This window comes from Cataglyphis hispanica, chromosome 19 (genome assembly GCF_021464435.1).
Source record: "Cataglyphis hispanica isolate Lineage 1 chromosome 19, ULB_Chis1_1.0, whole genome shotgun sequence".
Lineage (NCBI taxonomy): Eukaryota > Metazoa > Arthropoda > Insecta > Hymenoptera > Formicidae > Cataglyphis > Cataglyphis hispanica.
In genome coordinates, this window is record NC_065972.1 from 2,630,390 (window position 1) to 2,654,164 (window position 23,775).

The 23,775-nt window shown below is 37.2% G+C and overlaps 1 protein-coding gene across 7 annotated transcripts in view; it reads left to right on the forward strand.

Moving 5' to 3' along the window:
• The first annotated feature begins 1,045 nt into the window (after positions 1 to 1,045).
• LOC126856578 (uncharacterized) overlaps positions 1,046 to 23,775 on the forward strand; it is an 87,352-nt gene continuing 64,622 nt past the window's right edge. For 2 of the 7 annotated variants that reach the window (XM_050605206.1, XM_050605210.1), the window contains exons 1-2: positions 11,020 to 11,293; positions 16,568 to 17,310. In XM_050605206.1, coding sequence (XP_050461163.1) covers positions 17,070 to 17,310 — 241 coding nt within the window. In that variant the 5' untranslated portion in view covers positions 11,020 to 11,293; positions 16,568 to 17,069. Of the gene's footprint in view, positions 1,103 to 6,651; positions 6,875 to 11,019; positions 11,294 to 16,567; positions 17,311 to 23,775 lie in introns of those variants that run through there. The other 5 variants (XM_050605208.1, XM_050605207.1, XM_050605209.1 and 2 more) reach the window with 5 other exon arrangements.

Genomic DNA, 23,775 nt, shown 5'->3' on the forward strand with positions numbered 1-23,775 from the left:
CTCGGTGAGAACAAGCGCGGGCAAGAATTGAGCGTCGATTCCATCAATCGATTTCGTCTTCTTCCTTTGCTCGCTTAACCCTTGCTCGGAGTAATCGTGAATTCCCGACTTGTCGACTCGCAGTATGATTCTCGTGTGAAACGGGGTTCGATCGTACCGAAATTCGAAAGTGCGGAAGTGCCGCTCAAAGTATCGCGCGTGTGAATGTAGTGCGGAAGTATTTTTTAATAAAAGTGCGGGTGTGCCGTTTAAAGTATCGCGCGTGTGACCCAATCTGAGAGGAGGAGGAGGAGGTCTAGGAGAGGCATCGGGCACTGGTGGAGCCACCCTGTGGTAAGTAATTTTTTTATTTGCATATTAATTATTTATTAATTGCGTACGTGCAATTTAAATTGAGCAATTAATTACGTAATTTGATTTTTTATTTGTTATTTATATGGTTGAAATAAAAGAGAATTAGAGGGAAAAAGATTTTTATATAAAAAGCTATAATCTTATAAAAGTTTCCATTTTTAAATTATAGTTTTTATATAAAATGATTAGTTATTAGTCTTTTTATAAAATTTATAATATTATTTTATTAATCTGTTTATTATTATATGCATCGAATATAAAATTCAATGCGTACAATAAATTTTTTGAAATATTAATTATTTTAAGCGTTACTACAATTCTTCTATTTGTATGTTACAGATCAACGTAGCGACCCTAACATCCTGAGAGGAGGAGCAGGCCTAGGAAAGGCATCCTGCATCGGCGGAGCAACCTAAGGGTGAGTATTATTATTTGTATATTAGTTATTATAAATCCCGTACATGCATTAATTCGATTCGATCATTATTTGAATAGTTTAAACAAGAGAGATTCATGCTAAAGTTTTTATTAAAAAAAAAATAGTTTTCTTTTTTAGAATTTATAAAATTATTCCATATTTATATACCTTTTTATTATTATACGCATCGGATATAAAATTCGCTGCCTACAATAATAATTTCTTGAAATATTTATTATCTTAAGCGTTGCTATAATTTGGATTTTATATTTGTGTGTTACAGACAACGTAGTCTCAAGACCAAATCTCCGCTGTTGCGCATCAGTGCCGGTGAGTGACGAATTTTATTTTATTTTGAGGTGACGGATTCATAAATATTGTAGATGTAAATGTAGCTTGTAGATTATAAATAGATCCGTTGCCTCAAAATGGATGGGCTAGATTAAATCAAATAACTTTCAATAGATTTTTTTAAATATATATTAAAATATATTACGTAGATATTCAAAGTATAAATTTTTAAAAAATTTGAAAAAAATATAAAATATCTTTTTAATTGATAAATTTTATTTTGTATGTTTAACAAAGAAGGTGCTAGGAGCAATTTTATTAATTATATAAAATAGTAATAACGTATTTTTATATTGCACCAATTTTATCCTAATTTTTCGTAGCCCATCCATCTATATTATTATATAAAAGCTTTGTTTTTAATTGATGTAAAGCCAAATTATCAATCCATTAAATTATATAAGACACAAGAAATGTATTATTAATTTTCTTTTAATATAAACTATTATTATTATTATAAATAATACTTTTATTATAAATAATATATATTACATATAATATTATTATAAATAATATTACATATTATAATAAGGTTATATATTATCATTTCCATCAATTAATTATGATTGATAACTTGGCATTAGATTAATTAAATTTATATTAAAATGCATATGACAAACTGTCGTAATGTCTTACGACCATAAATGAGCGTAAAATTACGCTCATGCACCGGCGATGAGCCGGCAACGGAAGGAATTTTTCTCCTTCATTGACCTCCGATAGAGGCCGAAATTACATCTCTGGTTAGATGTAATCAGAATCAATATGGCCAGGATCAACGAAAGGTAGGTCCAACTGGCCCAACGAAAGATTCATTCTATCAGCGAGTAGGGTACGCGAATAGAGGGTACGTGAGTAGGGCACGCGGTTAGGACACGCGATTAGGGCATGCAATTAAATACCTCCTCCAAAATTTCGATGATCCCTTCATTCCCGCTGCGACTCAACCATCACGGCCCAACACAACGTGTCGAAATAATCAATCAACATCGCGGAAAAGAAGCAACAATACTTGCGAGCACCGATTTAATCAACCTTTTTTAAGAACGTGGATAGTTATATATTTACAATATCTAAAAAGAGCTTTAGATAAGATGCTGAGAGAGTTCAAGTCGGTCAATATTATGTTCGCCACCTCGACGCGTGAATGATAATTAATAGCCGAGGAATGTTGAGTAATTAATCGTCGAGGTAATTAATCGTCGGGGAATAATTAATAGTATGCCGCGGTAAAATAAACATGATTGAACCGTAATTTATTATCAGCAAACTCGACTAAACATTAAGCAGTGAATTTTATAAAGGGAGCCTGTTAATTATAATATTTGTTTAAAGCTTTTTTTTTAGCATAAATTCCTCGTGCATCATCATCGCGATTATAAATCATATAACTTTTCTTTTTTTAATCTTGAAATTATATTTAATACAGTTCAAAAAATATTTACAGCTTAATAATCAATTATATACCAGTTACATCAATTATATAGTTATATCAATTACATACGATCGTTTTATTATTCTTTTTATTTATATAAAACTCGCAAGGGACATAGATCTCTTATTCAGAGCGATTCGCCACTTCTTCTTTGCAGAAATCTAAAGCGTATAAGAATTATACGTGATTTTATAAACGCTCTCATGATCGCTAATATAACACGGGGTGAGATGTTAAACACAACAGGGTGTAATATTACATCATCGACGTCGATGTCGACGTCAACAACCTCGGGATCGCCGTCGTCATTCCGGCTTTGACGCATATTGCGTGGCGTTTATTAAACGGGCTCTCATTGACGTATTTATGGACGGTAATCGCGATAACGTAATGCCATATGAAAAAAAGTTATTTCTTTTTTCACGCTGCGCGCGTCAATTCTCCTTCAAATGCTGAATTTCTTTTCTATTTTTTATCAGTCCTTCTATCTGAATTTTTTTTTTTTCAAATAAAAATTATATTAGACACGAAATATCTTTAATTTGTTCTATTTTTAGTGTCTAAAAAAGTGACGGATAAAAAGAGTGATAAAAATTATCTCTTCCTCAACCTCTTCCTACATTTACATTTATGGCAAACTGTACCTTTTAATTCGGCATTCGGTTTGATTGGTTCGATTTGGGTTCGCCCTAATTCAATCCGGTTACCACGCAATCGGCATAACGATTGGTATTGGCATGCCAACAATTACATCGTCGAGACAGCCGCCGGGATTTTGACCCCTCATTAGCGCGTTTAGTGCCTTTCGCGTTCGAGCCGCGCGAGAACGTTAATTAAGACATCACGTGTAAGTCAATTTCTCTATACTTCGCGTAAAAACATTGTTTTGCATTAATAATTTTACATTTTGCGGTCTCGGCGGTTGAAAGTCATTTCCGCGAATCATTTCTTTTTCAGACCTTAAACGAAAAGATTAATCTCTGCCTCGAATGACGTCAACGATATAAAACTGTAACTTTCTTTGAACGGAAAATAAATCTTTAATTTTAAAATTATGGCAAAATAAATCGTAAATGATTATACAAATGTCACTACAATTTGTCACCGCGATTACTCAAGACTTAAGAGTAGTCTCTCGAGAGCGAAATTCCGCAAAATTGAAACAAGGTCGCGAGAGATCCGTCAAATATAATTTTAGGCAGGCAAAACGGAACTTTCATCGCTCAGTTCGACCAACATTGTCCGCGCGGATATTATTACTCCGAAGAGTAGTCGTTCGGGGGTCGCCTGTGAAAAGGGAAAGGTCGGAGAGGGGTTAGAGGGAGGGGGGGAGGGGGGTCAGTCGGGGAAGGTTCCCTGAGTAAACCCGAGGCTTTCCTTTCGACACGAGCTTTCGGGCATTGTGCTCGGGCGAGCTCGCGCACGTAAATACCATGATTGATGGGATAGAAACAGCCCTTGAATCGCCTCCGACCCTCCCCTCCCTCCTTCCCACCCTCCCTCGCCTACCTTACTTGCCGACCATTCTCGCACGAAGTTTACAAGGAGGCCACAATGGACCGAGCAGTGTGCCGCTTTTCCGTGCAACCCCTAGCGACGGGCACTTAACACCCCATCCATCCCTCGTATTGTTTGATTGTTCAATGGCACGTGCTGCGATCCAATCCTCCGTCCCTCCTCCCTTCCCGCCTGCCGAGCCGCTCGCACGGGCTCTTCCTCCCGGAACGCTTCTCTTGCGATTCAGCGTTAGTGAAGCAGAGTTCACCTTGGAGCCCTCCTTCGGAGACTCTCGAACATTTTTGTAGCGATTCACGACTCTTCAAAGAGCTCGAGGGAGATCCTCTCGAGAATTCTCTCCAAGGATCCTTCAGCTCCTATAAAATCCTTGGCGAATAGCGCATATGACGGTTTAATTAATAATTTATATTACGAGTATCTCTTTAATATTTTTCTCTCCGCCTTTCGTAAACGCATTTTTAAATTCACGGATTTTTAAATTAAAAGTTTATAATTTTTCTCGCATACATTAAAAAGCGAGAAAAAAGAGTCGAAATGCCGATACAAATTTTTTTCTAAGAGCTTCAGATTACATAGCGAATCATCGTGTCAATTTCAATATAATTAATATCAACACCGATTTTAATACATTAATAATACACGAATAATATTGAAATAAATTTCGAAAAATACCGCGATATTACACAAAAATATTGTATATAAGATATCGATTTTATATACTGTCTGATTTATCTCAATATTTATAGCATATCAAGATTTTGATACAGTTGTACTAATTATTCTGATAAGATCCTCATTAAGATGCAACGGGCAAAAAGCGTCCCGCGGCGGGCTAATTACTCGACGTTACAGGTGCATCGGCTGTAAAACCAGGTACACTCAGCCCGCAGGTACACTCGGCTAATTGAGTGGGGACAGACTGTCGCGCCCACAAAACCACCTTTCCCCTCCATCCCTCCCTCTCCCTCCCCACCACCACCATTTCGCCCCCCGTCGTCGGATCTTCAACTAAAAGTCAATAGAGAAACTGTTAAGCCGTAAATACACTCGTACATTCACAGACACATGATCGAATTAATAATTTGTGCAGCGTTTTAAATCTTCCTCTCGCGAGCTACTTTAATCTTTGCTTCGATTCCTTTGTGACATTTACAATTAGTTGCATTCGAACGTTTTATAATAATTATATTTATAATAATCTGTAAATTGTCTTTGCTTCGGTTTAGATATTGATTAAGCGCGTTATTAAATATCATTGTTTGACATTGTATTTTTATAATTTTAAAAGAGTATAAAAATAAAAAATTTTAATTTATATTATTAGTGTAATTTTTGAATTTTTAAATGATAGTTTTGATTAAAACTTTAAATGAAAAATTTCTTATGAAAAGCATATAATAAATCATAGTAAAATATTTTTTGATAATAAACATTTAATAAATATATAAATAACATATAATATTTTGTCTTTTTGATCGTATAATAAATTTATAATTATAAAGAATTATAAATAATTGTATAATTATGGTAATAAAAAAATAATTGTATAATTATGGTAATAAAAAATAATTATTATTACATTATCGGAAAGTAGAATATAAGGATAAACACTCGAGATTTCAATTTAACCAGCGGGTCTCCGTTTGATGGCTACTCGAGAGCGAGTGGGAATAAAACGTATATTGCACGGTCGGAGATCAAGGATGTCGATCTCGGGGATGCAGCGGATATGTATATACGTAGATGTATGCATATATGTGCGAGATGCATCGGTATTATCGTTCGAAATCCAAAGCGACGGACCGGAGCGCCGCAGAATTTTTATTCACGGAGCATCTTTAGAGATACGAGATCAAATTAGATCCAGACGTCAGATCAAAATATACTTACTTTTCTTCGCGCGCGTTTCTCCTCTTTTGACCTTTTTTCCGTACTTTTATTCCATTTCACCGCCGACAGCAAATACCACGAGATCATGTCACGGTGTAAAACATTATAATAAAAAATTATTATAATTTATAGCGGCAACGAGAAATTACATTTCTGTAAAAAGAACTTTCTTTTTATTTTTTTTTTTTTATATGTTAACAATATTTAATATTTTAATAATATTTTTATATGTAATAAATATTTAAAGAGAGAGTTTTGAATGTTGTATAAATTTTTTTTTACACAAATAGAAATATGATTATCATCGAATTATTCGAAAAATTGCAAAATGTAAATTATTTTAAAGCAGTAAAAGAAAATGTATATTTTACACAAAGCGTCAATCACGCACATTTTTGTTTACATTTTATTATAATAGTATTATAATAATATTATAATTAATGAAATGAAAATTTTTAATTACATTTATTTCAATTTGAAATTCATTATATCTAAAATTTACATTACATCTTATCGTTATATTTTATATATATATATATATAAATATATATCATTAACATATATTTCACAAAACGTACTTTAATATTCATCGAAGCAAATTACTTTCCGGTAATTAAAAATAAAAGAAACGAAGAGAGAAAGAGAGAGAGAAGTTCGCGAGAAAAGAGGAGAAACGGAGGTGCTGGAACAAGAAGCGAAGTGAGGAAAGGGCGAGACGAAGGTGGAGGCAAGAACCAGTCTCGCAACTGGGGCTCGAAGCTCGGAGATGGAAGGAATATACCCGTAGAATTGCACGTGATGCGAAAATTCGTTTACATGCTGCCGAGACTGGCATCCCTATAATGTCTACCAATGCCGCGCGTTCCATTCTGTTTGGATGACGAGTATTCCCGAGACTTCATACGAGCGTACGTATCTCGCGTTGCGGGTAGATAAAATGCTATCGCAATCTACCGCCTATTTTTATGATTTTAAAAGCGTCTTGGGATAGGACGTTACTCGTAATTTTTTTTTTTTTTATTATTGCATTTTTTTTTTTTTTAATGATAAAATAATGAAATATATATTTTTTTTCTGTCACTATTTAATTTTTAGCCTTAAAGTGTAAGATGTATCGTGGATCTCTTTGCAAGCTCTTGCTCACGATATATATGAATAATAAGTTGAATGAACTTTTCCATTTGCATCTCCGATCTTTCCCTATCTTATTTCACGACTGCAAATGTAATCGAATTTCGCACGAACGTCTAATGGCTGGATTTTGCGGGCTGCGTGACTTCTCGATCGTTCCTGTATCGTCCTTCGCGTTCGGGAGATGAATACGAATGGCGAGTCAACGGGGCGTACCTGTTGGTAAGCAGAGACGCAATATGGAATATCGAATGCACTGACTCGGCTGTCTCGGCCAGACATCCACCTCTCCCCCCCCCTCCCCCCTCCTCTCCCTCCTCACCGGTAGCCCCAGCCACCGGATGCATCAAATGCACCAAATGCAGCGCGATAACGTCACTCACAGGGGACGTAGGGTCGGTAATTCGGCAACGACGCGAAAGGGACGAGAGTTCGAGGTAGCTCTCTACCTCCCTCCCCCTCCTCCCCCGCCTCCCCGATCGGTCCAATCCGCGAGTAATTTTCGAAATTGGCCTTCCAGGGCGACGTCCGCGATCTGTCGATTCGACACACTGTGTGACCACATTGGCAAAAATCGGAGGGTTGGCGAGAATGATTAATCGTTTCATAGATGAAATACCTGCATTCGCAGGAAGTGGGAGGGCTCGACAACCGAAAAATAATGACGCTTACCGATTTGAAAGCTGGTGATTTTGGATGTTTTCAGTTGCGCTTCCATCATGTGTCGAGCTTTGCATCACGAAAATTGCAAACAATGTTTTATATTTTTGTAAAAAGAAAATTTCTCGTATTCTCTTAAAATTTCAAATTTATCGACGATCTATTATCTCGAAAATTTTGAGATGATTTTGAGATAATTTTTGACGTATAGTCCGCGAAGCGCTGTCTCAAAGTTTGAATATTGTATATTCAGGATTACTTATCTCCGCTCCGTCATTCGCGGCCACAAGCGAGCGTATACGTAAGCGAGTTAAACGTCCGATTATCATAAATGTTCGGGCGCGATGGTATGGTCGATACACGTATTGGCCAGCCCCCTCGGTTCTCACCTCGGCAGCGGAAGAGAACGTTTGTTTGCGATGAGAACGTGCCGAGAAGCTCGCCGACGAGCTTACCGGAAGTCAAGCCTTAGGAATAACAAAACGTCAGCGCTTCGTCGCTTCTTAGACTTCGGTTCCTGATAGCCCTCTCTATGCAATGGACTACCTCAGAATTCTTCTCATCCCATATTCCCAGATCCTAAGCTATCATAGTTTCAAAGTATTCACTCTTCCACGGATAATTAAATTTTATATTATAACGATGTAAATATCATGCACATAGATATATTTATTTCTGTGTATTTTATTTATATTATTATAATGTATTGTGTTATATTTTTAATTTAAAAAAAAATATATATCTTGAATTTTTTCGAACGAGAAATGAATACATTTAACAGAAATGCTATAAAGCCATCAGGCAAATGAGTTTCGTTTAATTCCACTTCGTGATATATAAATCCCTGATTGCCGATCCTTAGATCCTGAGATAGAGGATTATGCTGTGTCGTTCGTAACGCAAACTGGAGCGCGCGTTTCATATAATTGCGCGATAATAACCGTCGCAGATGTCGACTCGTTAAATTGTTTAATACATCGCCGCGGAGGATGGCGGGTGGAAATTTCCACAGTTAATTTTCCAGCTTTCTAAAAACGACTTTAAAGAAGTTTAAAGAAAGTTTCCGTCGATTATTTGCTCATTAGGAATTAATAACGTCCGCCGGATATACGTTCCACACACACACACACATATACGCACACACTGGAACACTGCCTTCGGATTTATCGATGGTTTACTCATTTGTCTCATCTTCTTTTTTTTTTTGCACGACTGCGGAGTTTGAAATTTTTGGCACTTGCGCAATTTGGCTTCTCTTGACTTTTCTTTATCAAAATCCTATGTAAACTTTTACGCTCCCCACGCACGGATTCCGGATCCTTTATAATACCGTAGTCCGCGTTCAAAGTCTTTGCTTATGCATAAAGTTTTCGGCAATTTGAGAATACGAGAATAAAGATGGCAACAGACACAAAAAATCGTGGAATCTTCAGATGGAAACTGTAAGAATGCCTAGGAAAAGTATAAAGCTTAAGAATGTAGGGGGGGCGATATTTCGTTGTTTATATCGGTATCTCGGAAAAATGTAGAAAAAAGTGGGAAAAATTCGAGGAATGCGCCAGTTCTTTATTTCAAAATAATATTGCACATAAATTGGTGATATAAACCTTGATGATTGTTGATACATCGCGCTATCTGTCATCGCGTAGATACACACACACATATACGCGTATTGCGAACGAATAACTAATTAAATAAACCATGTACTCTGACAGCAAATTAAATTAATTATATATATATATATATGATAAATATGACTTCTCCCCTCGTATCCGCCAGAACTATTTAACGCATATTGAAAATCCATGAAATAGTGTGTCAATTACAAAGAGATATATATATATATATTTAAAACCAAAATTTGCGCTTAATATTGTACAATACACATCAAATTAAGCCTAACGAAAATAGTTATTGTTATTACATCGAAATATTAGACAGCTATATACATATTAAAAATTTTGTGTCAATCAGATCTCACTGATAATAAATTTTTGTTTATTTTCTCCCTTTAAAGGAGAGGATAAACTTGATTTATAATTTTATTTTTAGACTTTATAATTCACTAAACATACATACTTTAATGCAGAGAAATGTTATTTGAGGATTCGCTCTGTCAAATCGATATTTTGTTCATTTGTAACGAAAAAAAAAAAAAAATGAATTAAATATTTCTGAAATACTGCTAAATTTCACACGCGATACGCGTATCGTTAAATACGTCAATTATCGATGGCAGAGAAAGTTAAAGTAAATGGAGATCTCTTTTAAAATTGACTTGGAACATCCATATCAAAATCCAATATGAATGGACCCCGATGTGAGGGATGCGCGAGAGATTCCGCGAGAAAAGTTTTGTCGCGCTGCCATTTATTATAATAAACGTCGCGACATCGATAATAACTCGTTCTATAATCTCGCTCTCTCGCCGAACGTTTGCGGAGAGACAGGGGGACGGAAGAAAGAGACTCGCGTTTCCCGGGGGAACACATACGTCTTCGCTTACGTTGGACGAGTTATTTTATTATCGCCCTAAATTCGCCCTTCGTTTATCCCGAAACTTTTCTTTCTCGCGACGATCTGTTTTTTTTTTTTTTTAAATAATTTTTAGAATTTTTAAAAAATTTTTATAGACTCTTTTAGGCAACTTAAATCCCGGAAGTAAGTGATTATATAAACGTGATTGTAGGCGATCTATTCAGAGTTTAAGAAAAAAATCTTTTAACGGTCAAATACTTTCTCGCCCATTTACTCTTTCCAGCATCGAAATTTCGACTTTTATTTTCCAACTTCAACTTCCGGATTCCAACTTTTCCTTCCAACTTTTAGCCCCCTTATCTCGAAATTTTAGACTCCCTACTCGCGATTCTCATTTAACATCCTGTATACCCTCAGACTTTGGCTGCTGGTACATCTTACAGTTGTGATTGCTGCAAAATTCACCGGCTCTTAAATTCCTTAAATTCTTTATCTTATTTCTGGCTTGCTCCTCTATCTAAAGGCTCAAAATCAGAGTCGAATCGTTCTCGAGTGCGTGTTGCTTTCGCGTGGCGAATTTCTACGTGAAAAGCCGTGGTCGAAAATCGCGGTGATACGAGACGTTCACCCCCTCGCCACCCACCCCCCCCCCCCACCTCGGCTCGTCGCGCTCTCTCATCCACCCTCTCGGCGCCGCTTCCGCCCTCTTCCGTCGCGACGCTCGCCCACCGCTCGGCGGAGGCGCACCACGTTTACGAAGGGCCAGTACGCCTCGGGCCGCCGGGCGGATCGAACGTGAGAAGTCGAGGCTCTCTACGTCGCGACGCCGAGCCGCGTCGTTATCATCGAGTCACCGGATAATTTTCGCGCAAGATCACCAAGATTTTTCTCGCGAGAGGCACGTGTGTTACTCGCGACGTGACTCTGCTCCTAATCGCGCCAGTGAACTCTGATTGGTTATCGGGGATAATGAGTAACGTGAATTGTTGATATTGTTGATTTTTTTTTTTTTTTTGAATGACGAAAAGCCACTTACAATTATATATATTCTGCTGGAGGTGGGTTTAAATTGTCTGAAATTTTCGTCATTGATCGCGGAAAAAGTTGAACGTTGAATCCTCGAATCGGTTTCTACGAGATTTATCGCGAACGATAATTTAATTTCGAGAATGGATTGTTAGCTATTGAGGAACGATAATATCCGGGGCTAGCTACCCTTAGAGATCCCTCCCTCCCCCCCCCCTCCCCAGAATCCTCGAAGATGAGTTCGTAGTTCTGTGTATTCCTAATCCTTAGATCCCTCATCAACCACGGTGTCTGCGGTGTAGCGACGTGATTGGCTCCCGCGACGATATCCCAGTAATTTCGTATCACAGTAATTTGCGGGATCGTTTCCAGTAAGATTGATCATGAGGGATAATCCGGTTGTTATTACGGCTCATTAGTACCGCGAACGGTGTCATTGGATAAAGATGCGGAAAATATAATATCGATGATATCGAAATTATGTTATCGTTTTGCGGATGCATTTGAATCGTCTTGGATCTATTGTGATTTTCATATTTTCTACTTGTATCTCTAACCGGAGGATCTTTTACCTGATTTGATTCGTATCCTTTAAATATTAGCCGATCACTCGACTTTACATTGAGTCATTTCTCTCAGTTTTTCTCAAATACTTTTGCCGACTACCTGCAGCTTTTATATCATTTCGAATTTTCTTCAATTCTCTTTTTTCGAAGTGCATAATCCTAGATCAATCGCTTGTTCTTTATACCTTGAAATATTTCTTTTTAAGATTTGTAATCTTAAAAAATTACCATCTTATCTATTTTTTGAATTCAAAAACTTGTTTACATGATAATAAATTCATGATATAAATTAATGAAGATTTATTTCACGCATTTATCTTCTTTCAAATCTTAGGTACCTTGACATTTAGATTTTTGATTCTCCAAAAATCCTTGGAGTAAATATTTAATTTATAAATCTGTTCTCATATTTTCATACAAATTTTTTTTCCTTCGATTTTGACGTGAAACATTTTCGCATTTAGATCTTTATTCTTCAAGTCCATCTTAACTCTTAAATCCTTTTACGTTTGACTTGAAATTTTGCGTCAACTTTGTATTGTACACGTACTATATCATGAGTTGTCGATATCGAAATCTTGATATTTCCTGTATACTTTGACTTTTAAAGTATTTCAATCTCATTGAATTCTGGAATTTTTATATTCTCCTGCAAGCTCGCTTTATCGTATACCTTATCTCCATATTTTATCTTGAAATCATCGAGAGGCGCGTGTTTGAAGAACTCTAAAAAAACACATTCTATTAAAAAATATTTCTTTTATATACGTTATCATTATTAATGATATACTATTATTAAATGTCTCCTGCGCTTATATTCGCGCCACCCTTATTCCTCCCTCGCACATCCTTAGACACGGATACCCTTGGAAGGATGAACCTCGAATTTTCCCCGCATATAATCTCGCGGTCGGAACACACCCTGATTCGCGCGCTATTCGCCAGGACCCTACTGGTCCTGTCCAGGATTTGGGACGAGCGGTCGCTCGTGACAGTAGAAAAATATCGCGCGCGCCCGGCACTCTCCGCTTTTTCCGCTCGGTAGTTGGCGGGGCGGGGAGGAGGTGGGAGGGGAGGTGGTTAGTCGTCTGACACTGACACGCCGGTAATGACTTCAAAGAGTCATATGTACGGGGTGGTCCGCGTGAAACGCGAAAACGCTCGCCGCGAATTGCGTTTTCGATCCCTCTCCACCCGTTCCGTTACGTACGAAGCTTTAAATGTTTTTGCACTCTAATTGTGTATACGATCTTATATTGTTTTTTTTAACGACCCGTGAAGTTTTGAATTCAAATCCAATTATCATCTCGCCCCTGTATTTCCGTGGCGATACAATTTTTGAATTTTTTGATATATAATTGTATTAATTTACATTATTATATTAATCGTTTTTATTAATTAAGGTGGAGGGAAAAAAGAGCACACAAATTATATACATATATATATATATATATATATATATATATATATATATATATATACTCAAATTAAATTTGAATTAAAATTGCAAAATATGAAATTAAAATCGTACCGAGATAACAAGGATGTTCATTTATAATGCAAAATGCGTTCGTTTCACATGAACATGCTCCATTAAAAAAATCACGCATTATATGGGAGGGATATTTGTCGCACGCAAAAAAATCTATTATACATTACACGCGGGATATCTTCTACCTCTATTTGACATTTAAAAATTACGCCCGCAACTGCGAGCCCTTTCGGAAACGCGCTAAAACATTTGTGCACCGCGAAATCATTCTAATGCAATGTAAATATTTTCTCGCGCGACAGGAATTGTTTTGCGCGGGGCAAATATTTTTCCGTGCGATGCAATCGTTTTAAATTGCATTTCTCTTTCTCTCTCTCTCTCTCTCTCTCTTTATCTATCTCCTTCTCTTTCTCTAGATTTTCCGTTCGCGATGGAGACTTTGAAATTTTCAGGTCACGCCGGCATTTCCTGCGGCGGATGCAAGTTGCAGTTTTTTAATTGAAAAACGCGTAATTTGTAATTTCGCACTCGGGTCTATTTTTTTTTATCCCGGGGAAATCCGCAGGAGCGACACCGAAATTACTCTGCAGCTCTTGGCGAGACTCGTCGCGGAAACTGGGCGCGGATACCGAATGCGTCGGGATTTTAACGAACACTCTTTTTCCCGGTCCGTCGTCGCGTCGCGTCGAGTTTGATTAGAGCTCGCGGACGCGGAAATCACCCGTCGCGACGCGGAAACCGTAAAAATCGCCGCGCTCGTTCTCGCACGATTTTACGGTGGCTCGGTTCCGGGCTGAAATCGAGCCGCGCTTAATATCGAGTTTAATTAGTACGGTTGTATGCCTGCTTGTTAATGTTATAGGGCGTACAGGGGACGGCATATATAACGGCAAATGCACTGAGTTTAAAAAACTATAAGTAGAGTTTATATATATTTTAATATCGACATATATATCGGGAAGCTTTCGCCTTTTAAAGGGATTGAAAATAAAAATAAAGCGAAATAAATTTCAGAAATGCAAGTAAACGATAAAAATTTATTTTTTATATAATTTTTCATATAATTTTTCATGTACATTTTTCATACATCAAGCCAATACATTAAATGTACAGGTGATAATTGGATATTGAAGGTAACTAACAAATTTTCAGCTGCGCATTGCACTAAAAAATTTTTTTCAAAATATTTTCTCCATTTCTTTCTCTCTTTCTCTCTCTCTCTCTCTCTCTCTCTCTCTCGAAAGAAAGAAAAGTGTTGGCTCGCGGATATAATTTATTTATTCATCTCATCTCTCCGGAAACATTCAACAATCATAGACATGAAAAGCTCGGCATAACGTCGAACCATGATTCGCTTCCGCATTGTAAAGAGAACAGAGAAAAAAAAAATACAGATGTGGACGCTCGCTCGTTCGCGTATACGATCAGAACGGTGCGGACACAACGTCCGCAACCACTTTGATCGATGATCGTCGCGTTCCTGGTGTCGATTCGACCGGATATTCCGACACCAGGATGCGCCCGCGGAAAAACAGACTGGGTTGACAGAAGCTGCTCGTTGGAAGTGTCGATGGATTTTTCCGAACCCTCCGATGAGGTTGGCAATTCATTCTAACGTTTTATTTATTTTATTTTTTTTTTTTTTCGAATTCTTGAAAATATACATTTATATAATATCGACATAATAGAGAAGAAATAATATCATAAACGGATTCACACACATTAGAACATATTTAAAATATGTTTTTCATTTACACCAAGTACATTCTTATCAGACTAAAATCGCATTATAGATAAACTATTAATACAATCTTATAAATAAATAAATAAATGAACGTAATACATGCTAATCAGCGTACTTGTTACATTCGCATCGAGAAGGAAACGATTGACAAATAACTTTGAACTGTCAGAATTTTCCTCCGTTATTCGACGGGCCGCGAGAGAGCAGAAATCTCGCCGTAGAATTTCTGGTCTCTCGATCAGCCAAACTTCTCAAGAAGGAGTAATTACAAAAGGACGAAGGGGTGGGGGTGGGGGGGAGAGGGGGAGAGAAGAAAAAAGAAAGGAGCACACTGTAAGTCCCTTTCCTCCCTCCCTGCCCCTCCTCTCTTAGATTACGTAGTAATGCGGGAAGTGTCGGACGGGGATAGGATGGTTTCAGTCAGGCGTGAATCGCGGTCGGTTCGAACTTTTAATTACGTGATATTCGGGAGGAGGCGCGAGATGCGGGGGAGGAGGAAGGCAGGAGGGGAGGGAGGGAAGAGGAAAGCTGGGAAGGAACAAGGGATCGAAGAGAAAAAGAGACGGAACAGACTTAAGCAGCACTCGAAACTCCTTCCTAACAAGAACCGGAAATCTCTCGAGGGCCTTCTGAAACTGCCGGCGCACCTTTACCTCCCCTTCTTCTTCTTCTTCTCTCTCTCTCTCTCTCTCTCCCCCGATCCCCCGTCCACCTCTCTCGTACGCCGTTTTTCAATTAATTAGATCGAAAGTAAAAGAATGACGTTGTAATTGCAACTGCCATCTGCAGCGGATATAAATCGCGCGCGCGTATTACGGGTCACGTCGATATAGACATTGCGCCGCAAAACGATACTTCCGTTTGTTTTTTTTCTTTTTTTCTTTTTTTTTTTCGTTCGCCGGCTAAACGACCGCTTGTTGGAGGCAAAAACCGGAAGCGATTATTGCTATTACTTCGTTGTCGGCGGCGGGAGGTTTTTATCGACTCGCCGGTCAATGGGAGATACGTTTCTCGGAGCTGGTTTCGTGCCTCGGCGGGAAAATCGCGAAATATTCCGAGCATTTTTTTCGCGGTTATTCGCGAAAACGTGACGTAAACTCTTTTCCTTTTCGGATGAGAGCGTCAAGATTAGGATCGCGAAAATTTTTATTCTAAATTGATGACGCCCGCTCTCGGGGAAAAAAGAATTATTTACGTACGCGAGAAGACGAAAGTGAAAAAAATCATTGAAAAAAAAAGGAAAAAAATAAATCGGAGACTCTCATCTATCCTCGATGCGGAAAACGCGGTAGCGATAATGGCGGTTCATCCTTTCACCTCCCCCGCCCTTTTTTCTTTCCTCCCTCCCTCCCTCCCTGCTCTCCCCTCGCATCTTTTTGCTTTATTTTTCAAACCGTCCGCGATAACGGCAATCGGAATTAATTTCTTCGAGAGTGAGCAAACGCGCGTTTTAATGGTTTCTCCACATAACGAGAAATCCATTAACGGCCGCCATCCCTTTCAGAAGAATTCAGCATCTTCTTTTTGCATCGCTACGGTATTTTTTACGAGTTATTCGCGAGCGTATAAGTATATATAGGATATTTCTTTGGATATTGAATTCTCCACCTTTTCATACCTTTTATTCTGAAAATTAAAAAGAAAGAATAGATCGTAATGCGCGATAATTTCTTTTCTGATTTTTGCGTGAGAAAAATTGACTTTAAATTCGTCGAAAATAAGAACGCGTAAAGAACCTATAATCGCGAGAGTGTGCGGGAAACAAAAGAATAAAAATTGACTGCAAATCCACGAAAGACTGGCACGTGTGGCGAAAACTTGAAAAAAAAAAAAATTGAATAAGAAATTGTTTCGATAAATATACATCTCGAGAGAAGAGAGATCAGCTCGAGGAAGAGTCGGCGGATATGCAGGGCGCGGGGACGAATCGAAGTGCCCTTCTCGCGTCGCGCAGGTGATTCGCTGAGAGATGTCATCCTGAGTCACCACCATTCGGGGAAACGAAGATGTGCTGCTCGGGTGGTGGTCCAGGTGGTATCGCGTTGACCAGATGCGGCGTCGTATGCGGCCTCGCCGCCCTCGCGGCCCTCAGCGTCGCCCTTCTTGGCCCGACTTGGCTCCATACCGAGGAGAAACTCGCCTTGCCGAATATACCGAGAAACTACGCCAATGTGGTCAGCGTGAGATTCAAGCTCGGGCTCTTCAGGGTCTGCCCGAAGATCGTGAAACCCACCAACTTTACGATCCGTGAGTAACGATCATTCCTTTTATTTACGGCGATTCGAAAGTAAAGATATAATTGAGGAGAATCTGTCTTTACGAAGGGAAATTATACGTGTAGTTTTTATATATAATTAAATCCGTCATATATTTTAGTATTATTAATTATTCTATTTCTTATTTTAGTATTATTCTTAAGTTGATGGTCGATATGTAAATTGCTACAAGTCCTTTTTAACGAAGATTACCATGCACGATGGTTATTATTAGAGCTCTACTTTCAACGAATCTTCATGTTATAAAAAAATCATTCAGATTCCCGGAGAGCACCTAAGGAGCTTTATAGTTCATTCTCTCGAGATATATATATATATATAGTTCATTCCTTCTATCTCTCCCAGTTTTCTCGACGAAATCTCGCAGCGCGGCAGGTCTCGCGAAGGATTTTCAGGAACGACGAGGAGTAAACGTAAAAACAAATGACAGTGGTTGTAAAGAGAGCATAGAGGAAAGAAAGGGGGAGAGGACTTGGAGGAAGGAAGATCGAAGGGGGTGGGTGGGAGGGAGGGAGGAAGAAAATATCCGCGGCGCGGTTACAAGGGTGGTTGCAGCCACCCGGACGATGACAATTCCTTTTTATTTCTTTCTTTCGTCTCGGTCGCTCAGGCTCTCGACTTTTATTTCTCTTCCTCTTCCGCCGCTATTCTCTTCGTCCCCGCCGTCAAAAACCAACCACCCCCTTCTGTGTCGGAGGTATACGTAAATGTATTCCGCGATCGAGCGATCCATTCTTATTGTTCCGTTCTCTATCAGGTTTCGGTTCCTTAAAGGCCACGCATCGTTATTTATTCACCGTGATGGGCATCATCCATCACGACGCGGAAGAACGGATTTTTTTTTCTTTTTTTTTTTTCTTTTTTTAGATTTATTATCATCAAGACTTATGACAAGACTTAACCTACTTGTTTAGATTAAGAAAAAAAATATTCGACTGTCTAGAACTTTAGTTTTTATTCCCAACTTTATTTTGCGGCGTAAACTTTACAACCGAAAGAGCGAAAGAACGTAAAATAAAAAAGGCATAATAAAGAACGCATAATATAAATTTTGATGAGTCAAGTTAGTCCAGCGCTCGACTCTTAAATTGTTTCAAAATATCGAAATTTAAAATTTTATTATAATAAGTTCTTTCTTTCTCCTGATTTAAAAATATAACAGCAAAAAGATTAAAGAAAAGAATTAGAGATAAAAACGGGATTGATTAGATTTAATGCGCAAAGATTAAGTTCTTCAAAATTGAAATTAAACAATAGACAACTCTCTCAAGTTAGATAAGAATTAAACTAAATTTAATAATTTTGAATAAAACATAAATCCAAATAAAACCTTAATTAATCTAAAAGACTTTTAAACAAACTATAAAGAACGAGAGACACAAATTTTTATCAAACTATATTAATTTTATTTTTCCCCCTTTTTTTTTTTTTGATAAAGTGACATAATCAATTTTTATTGTTTAAATTTTTCACATGGACACATGCAATCAGAATTAGAAATAAACTTATTTAAAAATTATGGAATGATAACGAGGGAATTTAAGCTCTAACGCCTGTTGTTAATTATTGGTTATTTACATTGGTGTAGTCAAGCGAGAGATTTATTTCGGCGAAACGCAATTATCTGGCTGTATTGGGAAGCTGTACACGCAGCGATTCCATAATGAAGCCGCCATTTGTGCACGCGGTCGCATTATTTGCCGATTAATAAATGATTTTATCCGCGGCGATCCTGCACGCGCGGCTAGTAATTAATATTAAAGCGGGAAATAGCCGCGGAAATCGACTTTCATCGAACTTCCGTTTCATTCTTGTTGATCTTATGAACGTAGAGATAATCGCCGTTTTCGCAGATAAAGCTCTCAATAAAGCTTGAATCAAGACAATATAAACAAACGGTCTTATATATATATATATATAAACAAATAATTTTATACTTGAATGTAAATACTGACGCAGATGCATATTCATTCATATTCTGAGATTTTATATATTCTTATTATCAACGTTCTCAAATTTAACACGAGATGATGGCGAAACAATCTCGACACGTTATATTTCATCATTATAATAATTCGCACATGTTCCGGGAAAGTTTCAGAGATTGACCTCCTTTTGCGTGAATCTACCTCCCCTCCCCTCACCCCCTTCCCCGAAAGCCTCGGGATATGTTACGGGGTAGACAGTAACTGAATTAAATTCGAAAGTTTGCTGCCGGAAAACTGTGGGAAAAACTGGTTCCGCAGAAGCGCAGGTTGGGTCATCTCTGCAAACAAGCAGAGCTCAAGGCCATGTTTTCCTCCTTTGCTACCTTTATCTCCCTCCCACTTTCCCTTCTCCCCCGCTTTCCCTCTCTAGGTAGAAATCGCGCGCGCGAGTTATTAGCTCAAATGAGCGGTGAGAACAGCAAGGAAATACTTTTAAGCCCGGACGGAGAGAAACGATCTCCGCGGAGACGGGCGGATTCAAAGATGGCGAGTGTGCCTCGTAGCAACCCCTCGTAAATCTTGGCACCCCGTCGGAGCGATTTTTGCGCGCGGGAGACTTCCCCGATAAATGATCTTGAGTACAAGAAAAATTTGATTCCCGAAATACGAATCTGTGTCTCATCTGGAGTTCGTTTCGCACAGGATTTTCGCGTCGCTTTAAAATTTTTGAGAAATTTATAAGATCGTGAAAAAGTGAAATCAGAAGTATTTATTTTAAATTCCGTGGCTTTTATTTGAATTAAATCTACTATTTCACTTTTTTCGTATGCTTCTGATACGTTTCAATTTATTATTCTTTAATCAGCGGGATTTTTCATCCTGTTATTTTAATTTCTGAAGAAAATATTAATTAAATATTAATTTAGAAAAATATATATCCAATGAAAAAGATATAAGTTTATAATGTTAATTCGTTATTAAAAGGATCTAAAGAGCTTCAATATGAATATATTTTAATTCCAACGAATTCGTGATGGCAAATTTTGCTTAATTCCAGCTTAACGTTGAGCGCAATTAATTTATGTTAGTCGCTCTTAAATCCGCAGCTATAGTACATACTTAGCGGCTTGTTTCTTCATCGTCCGCTAGCTATAATTCACGGTAATTCATGGGGCTTTATTTTTCGAGACATTCTGAGAAGAGTGAAAGTGTAGTGAAGCGGGCGCAATCAAGATAGAAAAAAGTCACAAAACGAGACTTTTCCTAGCGGTATTTCGCCGATTCCGCAGGACTAACGAGTCTTTATTATCCTCGTCATCCTGCGGAATTTGTTTCAGAGACCAGCAAACGCGGCTAGAAAGTAGCAGAGTGGTCGTAATTTTCCCTCATCTCGGAATCTCAATCGTCGTTTAATTGACTAATGATAATGACGTTGAATTAAGCGATCGCAAAATGATACTCTGCTAAGAAAGTTCAACGTCCCTTTAAGCTTTATTGATCGGTGTCATAAAAGAAAAAAGGACAGTTAAATTCCTATAACAGACATTGTACATAAAATAGATACTCTTTATAATAAATTTGTACACATAATTTATGACATAATTAATAAATTAATACTTCCTAGATATTGAGATATATAATTAGTTACATTATTAATTATAGTGAGTAATTAATATATGCATATTATATACCGTAATTTGCAATATTATTTGACAATAGTTCAAATAATATTACTATCTATGCAATTTGTCTAATTATTACGTGGCGCATTGCGTGTAATTTATTTATTGTTACGTCATTATTATTATTATACATATCGTTAGTCATATCTTTTTTTATTCTTAGCGCTAATTAATCAAGAAACTTTGTATCAATGGAGTCTAAGAAGGATTTGCTTAAATCGTACGCGTGTCAATAGTTGAACTCCAGGACTCGTTACGCGACGCGGCAATTAATTACTGTCTTCGTAAAACTGCGGGACGCCGACAATTTGTCTTCATTGCTGGCGCGACTTACCGAAGGGGTCACGAGGCAAAGAAAAACGGGTGAAAAGTAGGAGGATATATAGAGGAAAAGAGGGAAGGTACAATGTGTAACACGTGTAAAATCGAACGTAGAAATTTATTCGGATTAAAAAATTTCAAAAAACATAAAAATTTCGAAGACATAAAAATTTCAAAAACATAAAAATTTCAAAAAAAGAGAGTACAAGCTTTCGGAACAAATTTCACGATCAATTTCACGGTTGTACTACAGATGTAAAATATCACAAATGAAATAAACTGAAACGACGCGTGAATCGAACAACAATTTAATCATTATATTGTAGAACAGAGAGAGAGAGAGAGAGAAAGACCCAATACGGTACTTATTGCGCGCGCAAATATTTTGATGTAAATCACCTAATCGCGATGTTGCTCGCCAGTTTAAAAAGCAGATTCAGTATAAATCGCGCCAGGGCCGAGGCATCGTGCGGCACGGTAATAAGGTTATTTGTAATTCCAGGACCGGAAGCTGATCAAATCTTCCTAATTTCCTGGATCCGCTCGCTTAAAATTCCGCTCGCAGGACGCGCCCGTTCCTCTCTCGCCATTGTTGCGGAAAGTGTCTGGAATTACACCGTAGAGAGAAGTCGAAGTTACTTGTAAGGACTCGAAATAATGATCGGTGCTGTATTAATTTCTAACGCTTTCCATTTTCCGCGAATCTAATTGCCTCGAAATACTGGAAATTCGTGAACAACCGTTTTCCTTTTAATTGTAATCTGTTAATCTCTTTTGCATTTATTAGCTTCATTCGCTTTATTTTATATTGCTTATAATTTGTTTTAATTTATTGGTAAATATTTATTCTTGCACAGTCAAAAAGTACTTCCGGTTGATATAAATTCTGGCCGAATGTTTGAGTAATAATAAAAAAATATTTATCATTTCATTTGTAACAAATTAATTGATTTATTTTATTTAAATTAAAAGGAAGAGTATAAATAAAGAAGGAAAATAGATCGATATAAGCATGGGACTGAGATACGTGGAGAGATAATGGATAAAAATTAATTAATAATTAATAATTAAAACACATTAATAATTTAGAATAATCCGTAATAAATTTTGTGATAATTAGTTTATTAATTATAATTTCGACCGATCAAACTCAGAGCGATTAAAACAATGAGGGAAGAATTTTTGAAATTCCGATCCGGCGAAATGTATTCGCGATTAAATTAATAGCAAACAAAGTCGTCAATATTCCGCACAGTCCCCTTAAATGTCGTAATGTTTCGCGAAGCGTAAAATTGCGGCATTATTCCGGTTGCATTCCGACGCCGAAAACATTGCTTCGCGAAATCGTCGCCGTGCTTTAATGCACCTACAAATTGCACTAAATAATCCTTTCTCATTCTTGCTATTTATTTCAAATTCGTCTTTAACGTTTTTTTTTTAACGAAATTATTCTTTGTTAATTTAATTTAACACTGTACAACACAGTTTTTTGTGCTGCAGCGATACATAAATTATTTTAATACAAGTGTAATTAAATTATTAATTATATTAGTAATAAAAAATATATAATTTAGATAATTAAATTATAATCAATATTTAGATATTTAAATTATAAATATTACGAGTGAATAGATAATCGCATATGTTGCAACGATTCGTTCACAAATATGAAGATTGTAATCTCGTAACTGTAAATCCGAAAAGATTTCCGCGCGACGTCGCGAGAAAAACGAAGAGAGAGGCTTGGTATAAGCTCTTCGAAATTTATGCGACGATATTTCTACACGTTTGAAAGGTGGAACGAAGCCGGTCGTTGATAAATCAAGCTTTAATGCAGTACATGCGATTCCACAATTCTGCTCCAATATTTTCTTTCCTGTCAACATACCGCGCGACATGCTCCAAACACATCCCTTTCGTGCATAAATCACGCCTTCACAATCCATCCATAACCATTCGTAAAGTGATGCAATTTCTTGCAACTTGGAAAGAATATAATAAGAAAAATTTACATAATATAATTATATAAATTTGAATTTACATTACATGTAAGAAATTTGGGAAATTGAAAAACTGACATCTTGGAAACGTCAAAATATAATAATATTCATAATCTCCCAAATATTTGAATTTGAAGAATTTTATATTTAACATTGGAGTTAAATGGAGCTTAAAATTTTTAAATTCTGATTCTGTATATGAACTCAAACTCCATCAATTCTTTATTAATTATAAAAATTTAAATATATATTTATTAATAAAAAAAATGTTTTTACGTCGTGCTAAAGACAAGCATATTTTAAGATCGATTTTGCAAAGCATCTCTCAATATGCATGCACATGTATGAACGCGGGCTATCATTGAGGGCGTCTTTCGACGTCTCGCAAATTACACATCCCCTTTGATCTTTCTGACCGCTAACTTGCCTGGACCGACGCTTCTGATACATTTTTCTCATCCCTTACCCTCGATTAGACTTTCGCGCGTCAAAGGGTAAGTTAATG